The sequence below is a fragment of the Amblyomma mixtum genome, chromosome 5 (genome assembly GCF_055824585.1).
Source record: "Amblyomma mixtum isolate Tamu chromosome 5, ASM5582458v1, whole genome shotgun sequence".
NCBI classification, from domain to species: domain Eukaryota; kingdom Metazoa; phylum Arthropoda; class Arachnida; order Ixodida; family Ixodidae; genus Amblyomma; species Amblyomma mixtum.
Genome location: NC_143016.1, coordinates 193,575,834 through 193,593,814, shown reverse-complemented (window position 1 = coordinate 193,593,814; position 17,981 = coordinate 193,575,834). Strand labels below are relative to the sequence as shown.

Sequence of the window (17,981 nt, the reverse complement as noted above, 5' to 3'; positions counted from 1 at the left end):
GGCCCTGCCTGGCCCCTGCACTTAGTAACCTATACCTTGCACACCTTGACAGGATCCTCCAAGACCGACTTGCTAATTCTTGTGTGGTTAGAATCTTCAGATTTGTTGATGATTTTCTCTTCCTTGTTAACTGCACACCTTCGAGCCTCGAGGCCGTTATTTGAGACATTTTGACCATTGTACAAGGGTGTTTTCACCCGCTACTATTGACTAGCGAAATGCCTACTGACTCAGAGATAAGGTTTCTCGATATTCGGCTTAAATTCATGGACAACCACGTTTGCTGGTGCTATTCACCTCGCGCCAACAAACCGCTTCTACCTTACACATCAGCTCATTCTAAACTCGTGAAACGAGGCATTATTAACCTCTGCATGGAAAACGCCTTTGAAAAGTCATGCCCCCATCAATCCGCATCTAGCTTTCATGAACAACTCGCGAGGTTCCTCGAAGCAGGGTACCCTAAAGATTTCGTGGGTTCAGTCGCCGAAAACCTCCTGAAAAAGAAGCTCCGGAAAGAACCTAACACTACAGAAGAAGAAACGAGAGGCAAGGTGGCTGTCATTCCTTACGTCCATTGTCTCGCGCACAATCTCAAGAAAATAGGGAAAAAGGCAAACGTTCGCGTGGTGTTTTCAGCTCCACAAAAGCTTAGTGTGTTATGCAAAAGGTCCGTGCCCTCCGCACATAGCTCCCAAAAGCAGCAGTGTACCATCCGCCACAGGAAAAGATTTGTTAAATGTACTGAGGGCATTGTGTACAACATTCCGCTCTCCTGTGGCAAGCAGTATATTGGGCAATCCGGTAGGTGCCTGAACGATAGGCTTCGAGAGCACAATAATGACATGAAGACTTATACCGGTAGCAATCTAGCTTTGCACTGCAAAGATTGCAAGTGCGTGCCTTTTTTGGACAAATGCTCAGTCGTTGCTAAGAGTAGAGATAAGCTAACTCGCGAAATTGTGGAAGCTGCACAGATTGCTGCCTTACAAGAAAACTGCGTTAGTACTCCGTCCATTTCCTTTTCTAAACGAGAGCTGGCCTTCTTGGGTTCAAAACATCCGTGATCTCACATTTTTTATCGCATTTTATCGCACCTTTTTTTTCTATTTTTTATCTTAGGTCAGCGCATGCGCTACTTTTGCTCAGGTTTCGTTCACTTGGTTGGGTTTGGTTTTCTTCGTCAGTCGGAAGTTAGCGCCTGTGTTGTTGGTGTGTGTTCTCTCCCCTTGTGTCCGTCGTCCTGGTTTTGCGCTACTCTTATGTTATGGATCAATACCGACTTGCCCAAATTTCCACCCTGGTGAAACATATTCCTTCTGTCGGCTACCTTGCGCTTATTAACTTCGATAGCTCTGCCAGTTCCGTTCTGTCCATAGAGCTAGACGCTTTCAAGGTTTGGCGCTTCATAATAATATTTTACGTTTCCTGAGATAGCTTGCGAGCATCCTGTGGAACCATCCTACCTCCTACTTCTACTGCTTATTCCGTAATAATAGCTGTGGGATTATCGTGCATTGTTTGACTACTAAGATCGTCTCCCTCAGTTAGCGCCTAATAACGGTTCTGCAGCGATATCCTCAAATCTTGTACTTTCTCTCTTACCGCTAACTCATTGTTGGGCTCCCATCTCACTAATTTCTTCCACTTCCTCTTCAGCTAATAGCTGATTCTTGACCTTACTATTCTGTGGTTACTACAAAGCATCTTTCCGAGGCCCCCTCGTCCTGCCTGAAACCAGGGGTGAGAGCATAGTATGATGTCTATTTCATTTTTAGTCTCACCATTGGCTCTTCCAGGTTAGCTTCCTGTTATTTCGCTTCCAGAAGAAGGTATTCATGGTCCGTAATTTATTTTTCTCTGCGAATTCCACATTAATTCCCCGCTGCTGTTCCTGCACCAAATTCAGCTTTACCTCCTATTGTGCATAATTACGATAGCTGCCACCCTTTTGTTAACACCAACGGATTCCTTTATGTTGCCAGCTATACCCTGATTTACGAGAAATTGCACACCTGTTCTTGTCTGTCAAATAATCAACGATTGCACAGTACACGCCCGCCCCTTAGTACCCTATAAGCCTCATCTATGCTCCAAGCCTCACTAATCCCTATGACATTCCATTCAATACCCGCTAATCTACCTGCTAAGCTAGCCTCACAGGATAAGGTTTGGTTTGGTTTATGGGGTTTAACGTCCCAAAGCGACTAAGGCTATGAGAGACGCCGTAGTGGAGGGCTCCGGAAATTTCGACCACCTGGGGTTCTTTAACGTGCACTGACATCGCACAGCACACGGGTAAGGTTCTGGCGGTAAACTTTGCCAGGTCCAGTCTTCACTGGCGGCCTCTCGGGTGCCAGAGATTCGTAGCGTCCTCCGTTGCGTCACAGCCTTAACCGCCGCCTTGGTCAGTTGGCCCGCAGCCGCTGGGGACTGAGGGCCAAGGGTTAATTGTTTTGCTTATAGAATGTCATCATCAGCAGTTTACAATTGGTAACCAGATGCTGGAACTAGTAAGGGAATACGTTTACTTAAGACAGGTAGTGACCGCAGACCTAGATAACGCGAGTGAAACCACCAGAATAATAAGATGGGGCGGACCCCTTTTGGCAGGTTCTTTCAGATCATTAACGGCAGTTGACCAGTATGCCTCAAGAGAAAAGTATATAACAGTAGTGTTTTACGGACACTCACCCATCAGGTAGAAACGTAGAGGGTAATGGAAAGGGTACAAATTAACTACACCGCCGCGAACTATGGAAAGGTTGGTTTATTACGGTTTAATGTCCCAAAGCGACTCAGGCTATGAGGGCCACCGTAGTGAAGGGCTCTGGAAATTTCGAGCAACTGGGGTTCTTTAAAGCGCACTAACATCGCACAGTACGGGCCTCTGGAATTTTGTCTCCATCCAAATTCGGCCGCCGCAGCCGGGATCGAACCCGTGTCTCTCGGGACAGGAGCCAAGCGCAGCTTTGGAAAGGAAAATGACAGCTGTAACGTTAGGAGACAGAAAGACGGCAGAGTGGGTCAGGGAACAAAGCGGCTTAATCGCATCCCGGTCACGATGCGATTAACCCATCTCTTCACGAGGAAGAGATGGGTTTGGTGGGAGGAAGAGATGGGATTGGTCAGGGCATATAATGCGAAGGCGGTATAGCCGGTGGTCGTTAAGGGTAATGGAGTGGTTCCATCACAAATCCAAGAGAAGGTCAGCGTAGCGGGGGGCAGCAGAAAGTTAGGCGGGGGTTTATGAGATTATAAAGTTTGCGGGAACAGGGTGGCCGCAGCTGGCAAACTGGCAGGAGTCGGTTAATTGGAGAGATATGGGAAATGTCTTAGCCGTGCAGTAGGCGTAGTCAGCTTCTGCTGGTAATGATGATGATGATTTGTGTTGAATGCATAGAAAGGTATAAAATGCCACTGGGAACTCTAATCTTTCGAAAAATGTTTCAGCTTCCCTACAAGCCTATAGCTATAAGGAATGTTTACCCGGAAAAATATTTAACTCATGAATCTTTAAAGGTTTGGTTGGTTTTGTGGGGTTTAACGTCCCAAAGCGACTAAGGCTATGAGAGACGCCGTAGTGAAGGGCTCCGGAAATTTCGACCACCTGGGGTTCTTTAACGTGCACTGACATCGCACAGTACACGGGCCTCTAGAATTTCTCCCCCAAAGAAATTCTAGCCGCCGCGGCCGGGATCGAACCCGCGTCTTTTGGGTCAGCAGCCGAGTACCATAGCCACTGAGCCACCGCGGCGGCAATCTTTAAAGGAGTAGAGAGCAGACAAGGGAAGGGAAATGAGGAGCTCGTTGTGACGTACATGACGGAAGCCAACAGTCACCGAACCCAAAGACAATTGGAGATGTTATTTTTTATTCATAAATTGTGGCGCTCATCAATGGTAGATTAATAAGGTAATTAATTACAGGTGATTGATTAGAAAGCAGAAGAAAAAATTCCCGACGATAACGCTACTCCTAATGCGAAATTTCAGCGCAGCTCATCAGCTGTTTCAGCTTTTCGATAGATTGAGGGACAGAATTTGAGCAAGACGTGTGTACAATTACAGACACCTTGTTATTTTTCACACATATTCCTTCTTCAAGAAACACTCCACTAACAGTTCTTGATTGTCATGAATGAAGCTTCGTGGACGGTGAAATAGAGGGATATATGCTCGACTTGCTGCACCAATGCCTGGTTCTCAAAGACGAGGCCTGCGCAAGTATTTGGCGAGACTTTCACAGCTGTGGGAGCCGTTACGAGCGAGAGGAATGGGTTATTCTCCCGCACAAAATTCTCGCTTGTTTTTATATCTACATTAAAGTCCCCACCCACTCTGCCACCTTGGCAGGTGGCAGCGTTTCTGGCACAACGTTGTCAGCGCCAAAGCATGCAGCGCACACATATGTCACTCCGCGACGCCACGTAGCTTAAAGCACGACTGAGGTGTCCACTGTTCCAAGAGGGCAGTTATGCGCCCTCCCACTGTTTAAGGTGTCCACCGAGATATGGGATACAGACAGTGAGCATTTCCTTTCCTCAAAAACCAATTTACAAATTTTACCCCCTGCTTTTCAAGCCCCTGCTCTATTGGTTTCGCAGCTGTGGGATCAGATACTGCTCATTTCCTTTCCTCGATAAAATGCCGAAGACGCTTTGGAAATTCTAAAGCGTGCTTGGCGAAAGCCTTGTGGTCAACCCACTGCGGCTTCCTCGAACCGCTTGGCGCGGAATCACTGGGCCGCTTCGGAGGAACGCTGGCTCCATGCCGCCGGAGCAGACGTGTTCACATCGGCTCTGTCACTGCTAACCAATTACGCAGTGCTAATTGCCTCGAAACAAAGTTTTCCTTGCACCAATGTGTCCGTGAAGGCGAGCGGCATCGACCGATACCAGCTGACCCTAGAGGTGCGTTTTTCTTTGCCAAATTTTGTGACTTTTTCTACCGCTGCCGTGTGAAAGTGTGCTAGGCCTAAGCTTGTCCCGCGGACGCTAGGCCCAGCACCGTCGCACCGGTCGCCGCCTGCCGCACTCCTCGGCGGCGGCCGAGATGGAGGCGTCCGTTACGACGAGTGAGGCGTCCGCTACGTCTACAATGATCGTGGACAACCAAATGTGCGTTCAAGTTCAACCGTACTCCTCGGCGGCGGCCGAGATGGAGGCGTCCGTTACGACGAGGGAGGCGTCCGCTACGTCTACAATGATTGTAGACAACCAAATGTGCGTTCAAGTTCAAGGCAAAGAGATATCACCAGAGGAATACCACAACGACGCCGGATGGACGCTCGCGGGGGAACGCATGTCGAGGCTGCGCCAGCGGACCCCCGACGGCGGCAAGCCTGACGGACCCGGCGGGAGTCAAACAAGCCCGAAATCGAAATTCCACAAGAACGTCAGAGCCTCGGCCATCAAGGCAGCACGCATGCCAGCCATGCCACTGGAAGAGAGCAAGATAGTCGTCAGACCCAGAGGGGGACTGGACATCGTCAAGACCGGCACCACCACCGTCGCTGCGGCCATACTCGCCGCGGCCAAGATCACGAGCGAGGAAAGCGCCGCGGACACCATCTGCCCCAACACGCAACAGAACATCATGGTCGTCAGTACACCGAACGAAGACAACGCGGCTAGGTACGCTAAAATTCAGGAAATCTATATTCAAGACAACTCCTACGAAGTCAGCGCATATCGCACGGCTCCTCACGACACCGTAAAGGGCATCATCAGAGGCATCCCCATCGATGCGAGCACCGAAGAGATAGATAGGAACATCGTCAACGAGAGAAACCCGCTAGCAGTGGGCGCAAAGAGGATCGGCAGCACGACCACCGCGATCGTGGTGTTCCAGGGACCCAAGGTACCGAACTTCGTCCGATACGGAGTCACCCTGATACCGTGCCGCCTCTACAGGAAACAGATCGACGTTTGCAAGCAGTGCGGCCGAGTGGGACACCGAAAGGACGTGTGCCCGACCCCCAATATCAAGACGTGCCTGGCCTGCGGACTCGCCAACCCCAAAGAAGACCATCGCTGTACCCCTAAATGTAAGCTGTGCGGGGACGAACACCCGACCGGAGACCGAACGTGCAAGGCGAAATACAAGATCCCCTACGTAGTGCGCAAGCGACAATGGGAGCGCCGACAGGCCGAACGCCAGCTGCTGTCGGAGAGCGATTTCCCGCCACTCGACAAGCCGCCAGCTGCGGGAAAGTCAAGGACTCCATCTGAGAACCGCGCACCACATTCCAGAGACAGCAGCTGCAAGAGAAGCCTCAGTAGGAAAAGGTCACCATCACGTGAGCGAGTCAGCTGGGCTGAAGCAGCTAAAGGGAACAATATAAGGAACGCGCATAAAATCACCGAAGCCACGAAGAAAGACGATATAAACAAGATGCGAGAAGCCAACGAGACATTAAGACAAGAGAACGCGGCGCTGCGCACGACCATCAACAGCCTCACGAGAGAGATCGCCGAGATCCGTAAGTTGCTGCAATGCAACAACGAGCCTCCACAGAGACTCACGCCAAGCACAAGCACGACCGACGAAACAACCATGAACACCCAGGAGACAGCCGTAGAGGAACCGGCACCTAAGAAGCGAGCCGTCGAGGCCACGCGCAAGCAAACAGAGAACAATCGAATCGACAACCCCGAGGCCAAATTCGAAGCGACGTTCACCAAACTCGAACAATTAATCACGGCGAACATCGCAGCAGTGACAGCAATGAAACAAACAATGGAGATCTACCAAGCCGAGAACACGAACAGATTCGCCTACATCGAAAGGACCCTACAGCCGATAGTGAGCCACCCGACGTTTGCGCCCCTCTTCGCGCAACACCCACCCAACCAGGGAACCGCGTACACACCAACGCAACCATGGCTGCCAACGCAACAGCAGCAGCAGCCGTAACAGCGTGGCAGTGGAACTGTCGCGGCCTCGGAAGGAAGAAGGCAGTCATCCAACAGCACATCGCACATGCCGCGCGCAAACCAGACGTGATCCTATTACAAGAAACGCTCACCGACGCACCGTCCCTGCCCGGCTACAGAGTGCACAAGGGCCAGCCCGACGGGAGAGGCCTGTGCACCCTGGTCAGGAAAGGAATCACGTTCGTTGAGCACGAGCTGCAAAGCAATATGAAGATCGAGCACACACTCACCGAAATCATCCCGGGCAAGAAGAGAAAAGGAAGCATTTTTCTGCTCAACATATACAGCAACCCATCGCAGAGAAAACAGAGATTCAAAACAATACTACACAGAGCTAGCACCGCGGCAGGCCGCAACACGCTAATCGTCTGCGGCGACTTCAACGCGATGAACCCAGCCTGGGGCTACAACAAGTACACAGCAAAGGGCCGCGACCTGTACCAAGACGCCATGGAACTCGACTTCACCCTCATCACGGACCCGACGCACCCGACGAGAATCGGTAACTCTGTGTCCCGGGACACCACTCCGGACCTCACGTTCGTCAAGAACGACGTCCGGGGCGCGATCACCTGGCGAAACACGGGAACCGACCTCGGCAGCGACCACACCATCGTGGAAATCAGCATACCGGAACACAACGACACCAGCATCAAAACACACAGATGGGTAGACTGGGATGCCTTCCGAGACGCCAGAAGCCAGAAGACAGACGCTGACGGCGAGATCGAAGACATAGAGACGTGGACGGCCGAAATCACCAAGAGCGTACGCGACGCGACCAAAGAAATTGAAACGGACGCTGCGATTGATAAAGTAGACAGCCGGCTGGCGCATCTTATCGAAGCCAAGCAGTCGATACTCAGTCGCTGGAAGAACCAACGGCTCAACCGCAGACTCAGAAAGAAGGTGGCGGAGGTCAACCGAGCGATCGAGGAGCACTGCCGCGCTCTATGCACGCAACAGTGGAACGAGATCTGCAACGCGGCAGACGGGCAGATGCATAGCGGGAAGACGTGGAACCTGCTGCGGCACCTGCTCGACGAAACGAAGACCAAGTCGCACCAAAGGGATAGACTCGCCAAGCTCATACATCGGGATGTCTCGGTACTGGGTGCTGATGCAGTCACCAGGCGCATCAATGACAAATACCTGCCCACTACGCCCACCGAACAACACGCGCCGTACGGCGGCCTACCCAACGCGAAGCTCGATCGTGACATCGACGTCGAGGAGGTCCGCGCGGCCCTGCACGCCCTCAACAGCCGGTCGGCAGCTGGCCCGGACCTCGTCACGAACAAGGCGCTCAAGAACCTCGACGACGGCTCGATTGAGAACCTCGCAAAATACTTCAACAAGTGCTGGAGAGCGGCCGCGCTACCAAAGCAGTGGAAGACAGCCAAGACTATCCTGATACCCAAGCCGGGGAAGCCACCGGACACGGACAACCTTCGGCCCATCTCGCTCACGTCCTGCGTGGGCAAGGTGCTGGAGCACGTCCTGCTCAACAGGTGGCAAGACTACCTGGAACGAGAGGGGCTGTATCCGGCCACGGTGATCGGCTTTAGACAGCACCTCAGCACGCAGGACGCGATGCTGCAGCTCAAATACCAAATCATAGACAATGGCGGCAGCGCCCGCGACAACAAGGCAATCCTGGGTCTCGACCTAAAGAGCGCCTTTGATAACGTGAAACACTCGGCGATTCTGTCCCAAGTCTCTAAGCTCAACATGGGCGAAAGATCCTACAACTACATCAAGGACTTCCTCACGGACAGGACCGCCCAGCTACGAGCAGGCGACCTACAAACGCAAGAGAAGAAGCTCGGGAGCACCGGCACACCGCAGGGATCGGTCATTTCGCCGATGCTGTTCAACCTGGTAATGATCGGAGTGGCCGAGAAGCTCGCGGACATCGAAGACGTCAGGCACACCATCTACGCGGACGATATCACACTGTGGGTGACCGGCGGCAGTGACGCCCACATCGAGGGCGCTATGCAAGCAGCCGTCGACGCGATAGAAGACCACCTGGAAGGCACCGGCTTGAGATGTTCGCCGAGCAAATCGGAGCTCCTCATACTCCCACCTACCAACAATGGCAGATGCAAGAGCAGACAACGCGAATGCGAAAAAATCAGAATCGTAACCAAATCCGGCAACGTGATCCCCGAGGTCAGTAAAATCAGGATCCTAGGCATGGTCATCGAAAAGCATGGAAGAAACGGCGAAACCATCGCCCGTCTCACGGCAAAAGCGGCCAACGCTATGCGACTCCTCAAAAGAGTAACTTCCCGGAAGGCTGGCATGAGAGAGGAGAGCCTAATCAGGCTCGTCCAATCCTTCATCATCAGCCACGTCGCGTACGTTGCAGCCTACCATAGATGGCTGCAACACGAACGCAACAAAATTAATGTAATCATCAGGAGAGCGTACAAGGCGGCGCTGGGCCTGTTCGAGTCCACGAGCACGACCCGCCTCTTACAACTCGGGATCCACAACACGCTCGAAGAAATAGCCGAAGCGCAACGGACCTCTCAACTGGAGCGGCTGTCCACGACCAAAGCCGGGAGGAAGATACTGGACGACCTGGGAATAGGACACTCGAACGACGCGCAGACGAAGCTACCCGTCCCCGAAGAGGTCCGACGCCAGACCAGAATCGACCCCATACCCAAGAACATGAACCCCGAGTATAACAAGGAAAGAAGAGCGGCGAGGGCCAAGGCTCTCATCGACCTGCACGCCAACGACGAGCACGCGCGGTACGTGGACGCGGCCGAATACCAACGGAACGCCTTCGCAGCGGTCGTCATAGAGGCGTCGACCGGCGCCACGAAGACGGCAGCGAGCGTGAGAGGCGCCGGAGCGGAACAAGCGGAGGAGGTGGCCATCGCCCTGGCCATTGCCGACGCAGACTGCTACACGGTGCTGAGTGACTCGAGACAGGCGGTGCGAAACTTCGCCAAAGGCCAAGTCTGCAGGGAGGCCGAGCGCGTACTACGAGCGACTAAACTGCAAGACAGAAGAGTAAGAATCAAGTGGTTTCCGGCGCACGCGGGCGACGCGTCGGAACGCAGTGCGAACCACAATGAGACGGCACATGCAGCGGCGCGAGCGCTAACCAACCGCGCCCCGGCAACAGACCGTCCGACGTGGTTCGGAGCCAAGGACCGCATGACCGACTACAGCGAAATCACGAAGGCCTACCGCCTGGCTCGCAGGACTCTCCCACCCCCGCACCCGAGGCTGAGTCGAGCGGAGGCGGTACTACTGAGACAGCTCCAGACCGGATCGCTACCGAGCCCGAGACTGATGCATCGCATGCACCCCGAGACCTACCCGACCGATACGTGTAGAGTCTGCCGGAGGGAGCCGGCAGATCACACGCACATCCTGTGGGACTGCATCAAAAATCCAAAGGAAGCAAGATCAGGAACAATCCCGCCGCGGCTGGAGGCAGCCGCGAAGAGCAACGACCATGACCAACAGCTATGGGCCGTCCAGCAGGTCCTCGGGGCGCTCGAAAGGCAGGGATCCAGCGAGCCGGCAACGGCGAGCGGAGACCCGCGCCGAGTAACGGCAGCCTCGTAGACGACGTAGGCCCTCGTCGGGGCGCGCGAGCGTCCAACTGCAGGCACAAATAAAGTTTACTCCAATCCAATCCAATGGGCCGCTTCGGAGCCATGCGTCTCACGCACTCGACTGCAACGAGACGCCTGGCGAAGGAGCGGCGGTGCAGCTGCCACCGCCGACGCGCGCGCGCTCATTCTACCGCTGCTGTGTGACGTCACAATTGCTATGCACACCTGCGCCCCCCACTGGCGCACCAGTTGCTGAGGTGGGGAGGAGTTTGCTCTTTTAGAGCGCAGCTCTTTGGCGTCCGTTCCTGGGTTTCGCGTCGTCGTCGGCGCCGGCCTCGTAACCAGCTCCGCCCCCCTTTCATCCCCCCAGCGCTATCGGCGTCAGCGGCATCAGTCAGTCGCTGCTATCTCTTCCCTCCTCCCTTTATCGTGTTGTCCGCTTGCTGCGCGCGCTTCTGCCCCCATCGTTTGCCGCTGGGTGTACATGCCGCCCCCCTCCCCCCTCTTCCTGCGAGTCTCCGGTTGTCAAAGCGCCGGCTCGAACTTAATTCCTTTCTTCGCTCCTCCTCCAATGCAACCCCTGTGCGGTGGCAATCAGAGAGCCAGATCGGTGGCGGCGGATCTGTATATGTGCACCGCCCGAGCCGAAATTGCGAATACGTGTGAAAAAAAAAAAAATTCTGTGATAGCGCATACATGTGTTGCTCGATTTCTTTGCCTCAATCTATCGAAAAGGTGAAACAGCTTATTTGCTGCGCTCAAATTTCGCATTAGGAAGTAACGTAATCGTCGGTAATTTTTTTTCTCCTTTCTAAGCTCCCGCTCTTTCGCAGCTTAAAGGGTGTCCACTGCTGGTTACAACGGACAACGGTGACGGCGGCAAAGGCAAGGGCGACGGCGACGCCGCGAAACACAGAAACGGGCGCCTAGGAGCTGCGCTCTAAAAGAAACCACATGTCCCCTGTGAGATCGGAGCCCACGAACTACAAATTTCGCGTCCAGTGCTCGACCAACCGAGGTATGACGACAGCTCGCCAATCTTCTGGTTTCGGGCGTATTTATGTGTAGTGTAAGTGAACCTTGAGAGTGTTCACCAGAGTCGCCCTCGTCCAAAGCGGCGGACGTAGTACGCCCTGTAATTACCGCGAGTGCCACGTAGGACTGTGATCGAACGGTGAGGGCGGAAGCTGTGCGAGAAACGCCTTATACTACCATTGGCACGAAGACTCCCAGAATCCAGGGCTTCTTAGCTATTGAGCAGACAAGGGAAGGGAACAGAGGTGCTCGTTTTGAGGTACATAACGGAAGCCAACGGTCAACAAAACTAAGGCGCGTAGGAGATGTTTTTATACAGTAGTAGTAGTAGTAGTAGTAAAGACTTTTAATCGACCATAATTTACAGGCCGAGCATTTCGACCGCCTGGGCGACCAGAAGCCGCTGTTCTTCTTCCCCTTCAGCGCCAAGCCAGTCGAGCCAGGTGGTGATGGATAGAGAGGGTGGGGGGAAGGAACCCGACTGCTGAGCAGCCGGGCAATAGAAGAGGCAATGGGCCAGGTCCGCATAGATACAGGGGCAGTTGGGACAGGAAGGGTCCGATCGATAGCGATAGAGGAAGAGGCGGGACGGGGTGATAAGTGCATTCATCTGAATGTGCCGAAGAAGGCGAGACTCCGGCACCGTGAGTGATGGATGAGGGGGAGGGTAAAGGCGTTTGTCGAGCGTGAGCTCAAGGTAGACCTCTTTTATGGTGCGGCGAAGGGTGAGTCTCCCACCGTCCTCCGAGGGCTTGGGCCAGGGGATCAACGGTGCCCGGAAAAGTGTGTCGCGGGCGAGCTGATGGGCCAGCTCATTGCCGTCAATCCCTGAATGCCCAGGGACCCAGCGGAGGAAAACGATGGAAGGCTGCAGTGCGGAGACCGCTCGTTCGACCTCCTGTTGGAGAGAAGGGGTCAGGGTGCGTTTCTGTATGTGGTGTATAGCGGCTTGTGAGTCCGAATATACTGTGTACTCTTGGAGAGAGGGAAGGAGGTAAAATGACTGGAGGGCATGCGCAATGGCGAGGACCTCGAGGGACAATGCGTCTGGAGGGTGTAGATACGGCCCGCTGGTGTGGGTTTCAGGAGCAGGGAGGTGTGGATGGTACAGGGCGTAGCCGCAGGAACCTCGAGGAGCCACGAAGGAGGCATCCGTGTAAGCTACACCCTGGGTATCAAAGAGAGGGGAATGGTGCTGTGCGGCCGCATGACGACGTCCGGCGTGCAGGACGGGGGACATGTTGGTCGGGAGGGGAAGGATACGAAGATTGGGGGCGGGGGTGGGAATAGGAGAGGTAAACGGGGAGATTGGAATGGGCGAGATACCCGCTTGAGTCAATAACCACTGACCCTGACGGGTAAGGGAAAGCCGGGCAAGCTGCGAGTCACGATGGAGACTGAGAAGAGAACGAAGAGGATGGAAGAGGCCTGTGGCAAAGAGCTTAGTGGTAGAGGTAGTGATAGGGAGGTTGAGAGCTGCCTTGTAGAGGCCAACAAGGGCAGTCTCGAGAGCGTTAAGTTGAGTCTGAGTGAAGGAAGCGTAGGGTGCAAAGTACAAGACCTTGTTGAGGGCCAGCGCGTGGGCAACTCGACACGCGTGAGCCTCGTGGAGACCTGAGCGTCGAGTGACCACGCGCCGCAGGAGGTGAGTTACAGAGTGGCAGGTGGTGACAGCGCGGTGAAGGGATTGCACATTCTTAGCCGCATGCAAAGGGAAGCCAAGAACTTTGCACTGTGTGACGACAGGAATGGGAGAGCCAGAAAGGTGGAGAGAGACGAAGTGGTTGTGTGAGCGCTGGTAGGAGGAATGGTTGAGAAGGAGAAGCTCGGATTTCTCAGCAGCAGGAGAGAGGCCAGCGGTGGTGAGAAAGGAATCGATGAGATCTAGGCCACGTTGCAGGGTGTCCTGTACGTGACCGGGAGAGCCAGATGAACACCAGAGAGTGATGTCATCGGCGTAAAATATATGATGCAGGTCGGGAATTTCAGCTAGCTGGGAGGCGAGAGGGGCCATAGCGAGATTGAAAAGGGTAGGAGAGAGAACAGCACCTTGAGGAGTGCCACCGGTGAGGTGGTGTGGGTTAGACAAGTGGGTATCCACTCGAAAGCGAGCCACACGTTTAGAGAGGAATGAGCGGATATAGGAGTACATGCGGGAGCCACAATCCAAAGAGGCGAGTTGAGAAAGGATGTGATCGTGGCAAACACCGTCAAAGGCCTTGCGAACATCGACGGTCACAAGTGCGTAAATTTGAGTAGGTGTAGGGGACAGGAACGTTTGCTTGAGAATCAGAAACATGTCCTGTGCACAGACGTGGCGTCGGAAGCCGATGAGAGAATGGGGGAAGAACTCCCGTGCCTCAAGAAAATCAGAGAGGCGAGTCAGAGCCATTCGCTCAAGGGTCTTACCAACGCACGGCGTCAGGGAGATTGGGCGGAGGTTAGAGAGAGAGGGAGGTTTGCCCGGTTTTGGAATCATAGAAATAAGGGAGGATGTCCAGGAGCTCGGCAAGCAGCCGCTCTCCCAGGCATCATTGTAGGTTTGAAGGAGGAATTCTTTGGCGCAGTCAGGAAGGTTGCGAAGTGTGGTGTATGTAATGGCATCCTCACCGGGAGCCGAGCGTGTAGAATTAGCAGCCAGAGCAGATTCGAGCTCCCGGAGAGTGAAGCATTGGTCCAGATCGGGGTTAGGTCCACCCGAGTACACCGGGTAGGAGGGTGCCAGAGGGGGCGGGAGGTAGAGAGAGGCGAGTTGATCAAAAACTTCGGAGGGAGTCCCTTGAGATAGGGCTTTAGCTAGAGTGGGAGCAAGGGCAGGCTTAGTGCCAAGGACGGATTTAAAGAGAGACCATGCGGATCGCGAGTGCAATGCAGAATCAAGGCCATCACAAAGAGCACTCCAACGAGAGTGCTCGAGGGAGGCGCAGTGGGCGACGATCTCGGCCCGCAAAGCAGTGATCCGGGAGGAAAGTTGGGCATTGTGTGGTTGGGAGCGAAAGGAGCGTTGAAGACGTTTACGGCGACGCCATAAACGGAGAAGGTGAGGATCTGGGTCTTGGATTGGGTAACGAGAGCGAACGCGGCGGCTACTGGACGTGAGCGCTGCAGAGATGCGCGACGTCCAGTCGTCGTAGGATTGAAAGGAGTCGGAGGCGAGATTAGTGCGAAAAGCATGCCAGTCAGTGTGAATAATCGGATGACTGCGAGGGATGTGGGAGAGAGAGGTGGTGATATGGATGAGAAAGTGGTCACTTAGAAGAGTTTCGGCTGTCACCTGCCAGTGAAAGGAAAGTGAACCCCGAGAGAAAGTGAGGTCGGGTGTCGTAAGGCGTTGTGAGGCAGTGCCCGCTCTTGTAGGAGAGCCAGGAGTATTAAGAAGGGTGAGGTGGCGTTCCTGGGCCAGACAATGGAGGAGGCGGCCGGGTTTGAGGGTTTGTGGGTAGCCCCAGAGTGTGTGAGGGGCATTAAAGTCACCACCAAAGAGGAGATGGGAGGTAGAAGAAAGAGAGTGAAGGAATTTGCCCAGAGCAGAGAATAAAGAGGAAGTGACAGGGGGGTTGTAAAAAGCATATACTGTATACAATTTGTGGTGTTCATCAATGGGACAACAATAGGACAATTGTATAAAAATTATCAATTAACTACAAGTCATATTTGCAAAATTACCCTATGAATATGTGATTGATGGATACAAATTATACATATAAAAAGAATAACGTGCCCTATTCTCCTTGCTTACGGTGACTGTTGGCTTCCGTGATTGAAAAAACATAGACACCTAACTTTTCGGTGCGTGTCTTCTTCTTTGCAGTGATGCTTAAGGCACTGTAATATATGAATTGTCACGCGGTATTCTCCTGCAACTGCCAAATAATTTATATTCGTTTTTTTTTGCTTATACTCTTTCTGTTCCATTAGCCAAACGATGGCTGTGACGACGTGTGCTTACAGCTCACGTGAGGCATGAAAAAACTGCGATGTGATGGCTGTTTCGTCGTTTTAATTCAGTAAACGCTAACGCAATCCTGCTTGAAGAGATGGAATGCCAACGAAAGTAGAAACAGCAATTGTACTGCCGTTTTTTTTATGCCTCACGTGGCCTATAAACATACGCTGACGTCACAGTCGCCATTCGGCTAAGCTGCGGGTTGAAAGGGTCTCTGGACCATATAATTTAGGAATGCCCCCCTTCGCCCGGGAGAGTACATCATATAGATAATAAAGAAACCTGGGAGAACCTGCTCTGACGCGTTTCTTCAGAATTTGTCTCAAGTGTATGCAGATGGTTGCAGAACTTTCCGGGTGGGTGTGTGCTTATAGTATCTTTGAAATCCGCCATGCACATATTATTTGTAACCTTAATCTTCTCCTGGAGCCTATTTTGGGCACCGTTCTTTTGTTTTCTGTACTGGCCTGATTTCTTTCGGATTAGACGCAGGGGTCTAATTCCTTGCTTTGCTTTTGTGTTCATAGAAGCTGTTTGGCGGCTTGATAATGCATCTTCAATATCCACGCCCCACCAACATTTGACACTCTTCGCCTTTCCACCGGCTTTGCTTCAGCACCAAGCATATCTCTCTCTGAATTATTGCGAACGTCATCATAAGTCCATGATCTCTTTGAGCCTTTTCGAATACATTTTACCGCTTGTGATATGGGAATCGAATGGCGGACATCCATGTACCGAATTCCCTACTGCATGTTAAATTTTGTGGCCCATCTTCGTCCATCCTCAAACGTTGCGATTGACCGTTTCATGGTCATCCCCAGTTTTCCTTCCTCTCCTATTATCACCACATTCAGCCTTTACACATCCTTGCCAGAACGAGGAGCACACCGTGCGCCTTAACTGCATGCGTGGCCAGATGCGAAGGGCTAAATGGGAGCATTGCATAGTGAGCTTTGCTTTAGAAGTAAAAAATACGTGAAATCCTTTGCACTTGCACTCTGTAGAGTGCGCTGTTCTGAATTTGAAACAAGCAACATAAAAAATAGCAAGTAGGAATCATGGCTTAGATCACGAATCGGGTTAGAAATAGACGTTCTATGGTGAGCTGTCACGCGAAGTAAATGAAGCCGCCAAAAATATAGGATGTAATGACCTGCGCATAAGGACAACATCGAGTCCGTTATCGGCAGGACTCTTGGGACGAGCGTGCGTTCATCTTGTTCTGGTTATTACTGCGATAGCATCGGACGACCAACCGCGGAGAACAAGTTCTCCGGGCTTCGGCGGCTTCCGCTTGCTACCTGCCAGCGGGCAGGTGCCAAAGTGGAGAGAGGAAAACCCCCTTTCTATCTCCACGGGAGATGTGGGGGAGGCCGGAAGGCGGCGGCCACGAGAGGAACGGCAATTCGTAAAACATGCACCAACCAGCCCGTATTTGCCCTCTTGTGGAATAAAAATTTATGATTTATTAAAAGTAATTAAGAATAATAAAAATAACAAAATAATAATAATTATATTTTAAAAACATTACCTCTAAGTATACAACATAAGCAAATATGAAGACAAGGAGTATAAGACAAACAGTTAAAAGCAAAGAGACCTAACGCTAACGCGCTATCGTCTCGTAAGTATAATAAAGCGTACCGGAAAGTTTTTCTTTCCTGCGCCGGATTTTTGAGGCAAGTTTTCCAGACTGCTATACCTGCTGTAGTCTGTTCAAAAATTATTTCATTCAGTATTCATTGTGCCTGCAACTTGCGAGCAGAAAAAAAAGCTTCGCACGAACTAGCGCCTCGAATGCGCTACTGCTAATTGCGGTGCAGGGTAATATTGTTTTCTTTTTCCTGCCTGCATTCTATACAGCGTGGTGATCAGCAGATGAAAACCAACTGTACGCCAGCTCTACAAGCACCTGGGATGACATGTTAAAGACAGCCTAGTATGCTACTTTCCTACAGCCCCACAAAGCTACAAAAAGTCTGCGCATTCTTTGTTAACAGGCTGTAGCAGCACTCACCTCGGCAAACGGCGAAAAGCGCAAGCGCAGTCACAGCCACACTTACTTCCCGTAATTCCATGCCTCGTAGTCCCGTTATACTTTCTCCGTTCAGTCTTTGTGCACGTATTTCAAGCGAGGAGAGGCTATTTGGGATAACAGGAGGAGAGGAGCGAGATCTGGCCCGCGCAGTACGGACTACAGACGGTAACTGAATGCTGCGGGGATGTCAAGGCCAAAAGCTCGCATGTGGACAGTGGCCAGTACTTCTGGCGCCATCTCGTGGAGGCAGATTTGAGCGAAGCGATGTAGGATAACGCGAGCCTTTTAAAGAGAGACTGCTGAGCTACTCAGAAAGAAAGCAGTGGGCACTGTTGGCGAACGCTGATTGAAGTGTCGTCTAGGATGCATACACGTGGAGAGAACGAAAGATGCTTTCGGTTCATGCCTGATTCTGTGATGACGCGAAAGGGGCTCATT

General features: G+C 52.5%; 1 protein-coding gene across 1 annotated transcript in view; it reads right to left on the bottom strand.

Moving 5' to 3' along the window:
• Nucleotides 1-17,694, bottom strand: part of LOC149345307 (uncharacterized) — a 203,210-nt gene extending 185,516 nt beyond the window's left edge. The window contains exon 1 of the mRNA XM_089546571.1: nucleotides 17,523-17,694. Within this exon, the coding sequence (XP_089402697.1) occupies nucleotides 17,523-17,583 (61 nt within the window). The 5' untranslated portion in view covers nucleotides 17,584-17,694. The remainder of the gene's footprint in view (nucleotides 1-17,522) is intronic.
• Between the last annotated feature and the right edge of the window lie 287 nt (nucleotides 17,695-17,981).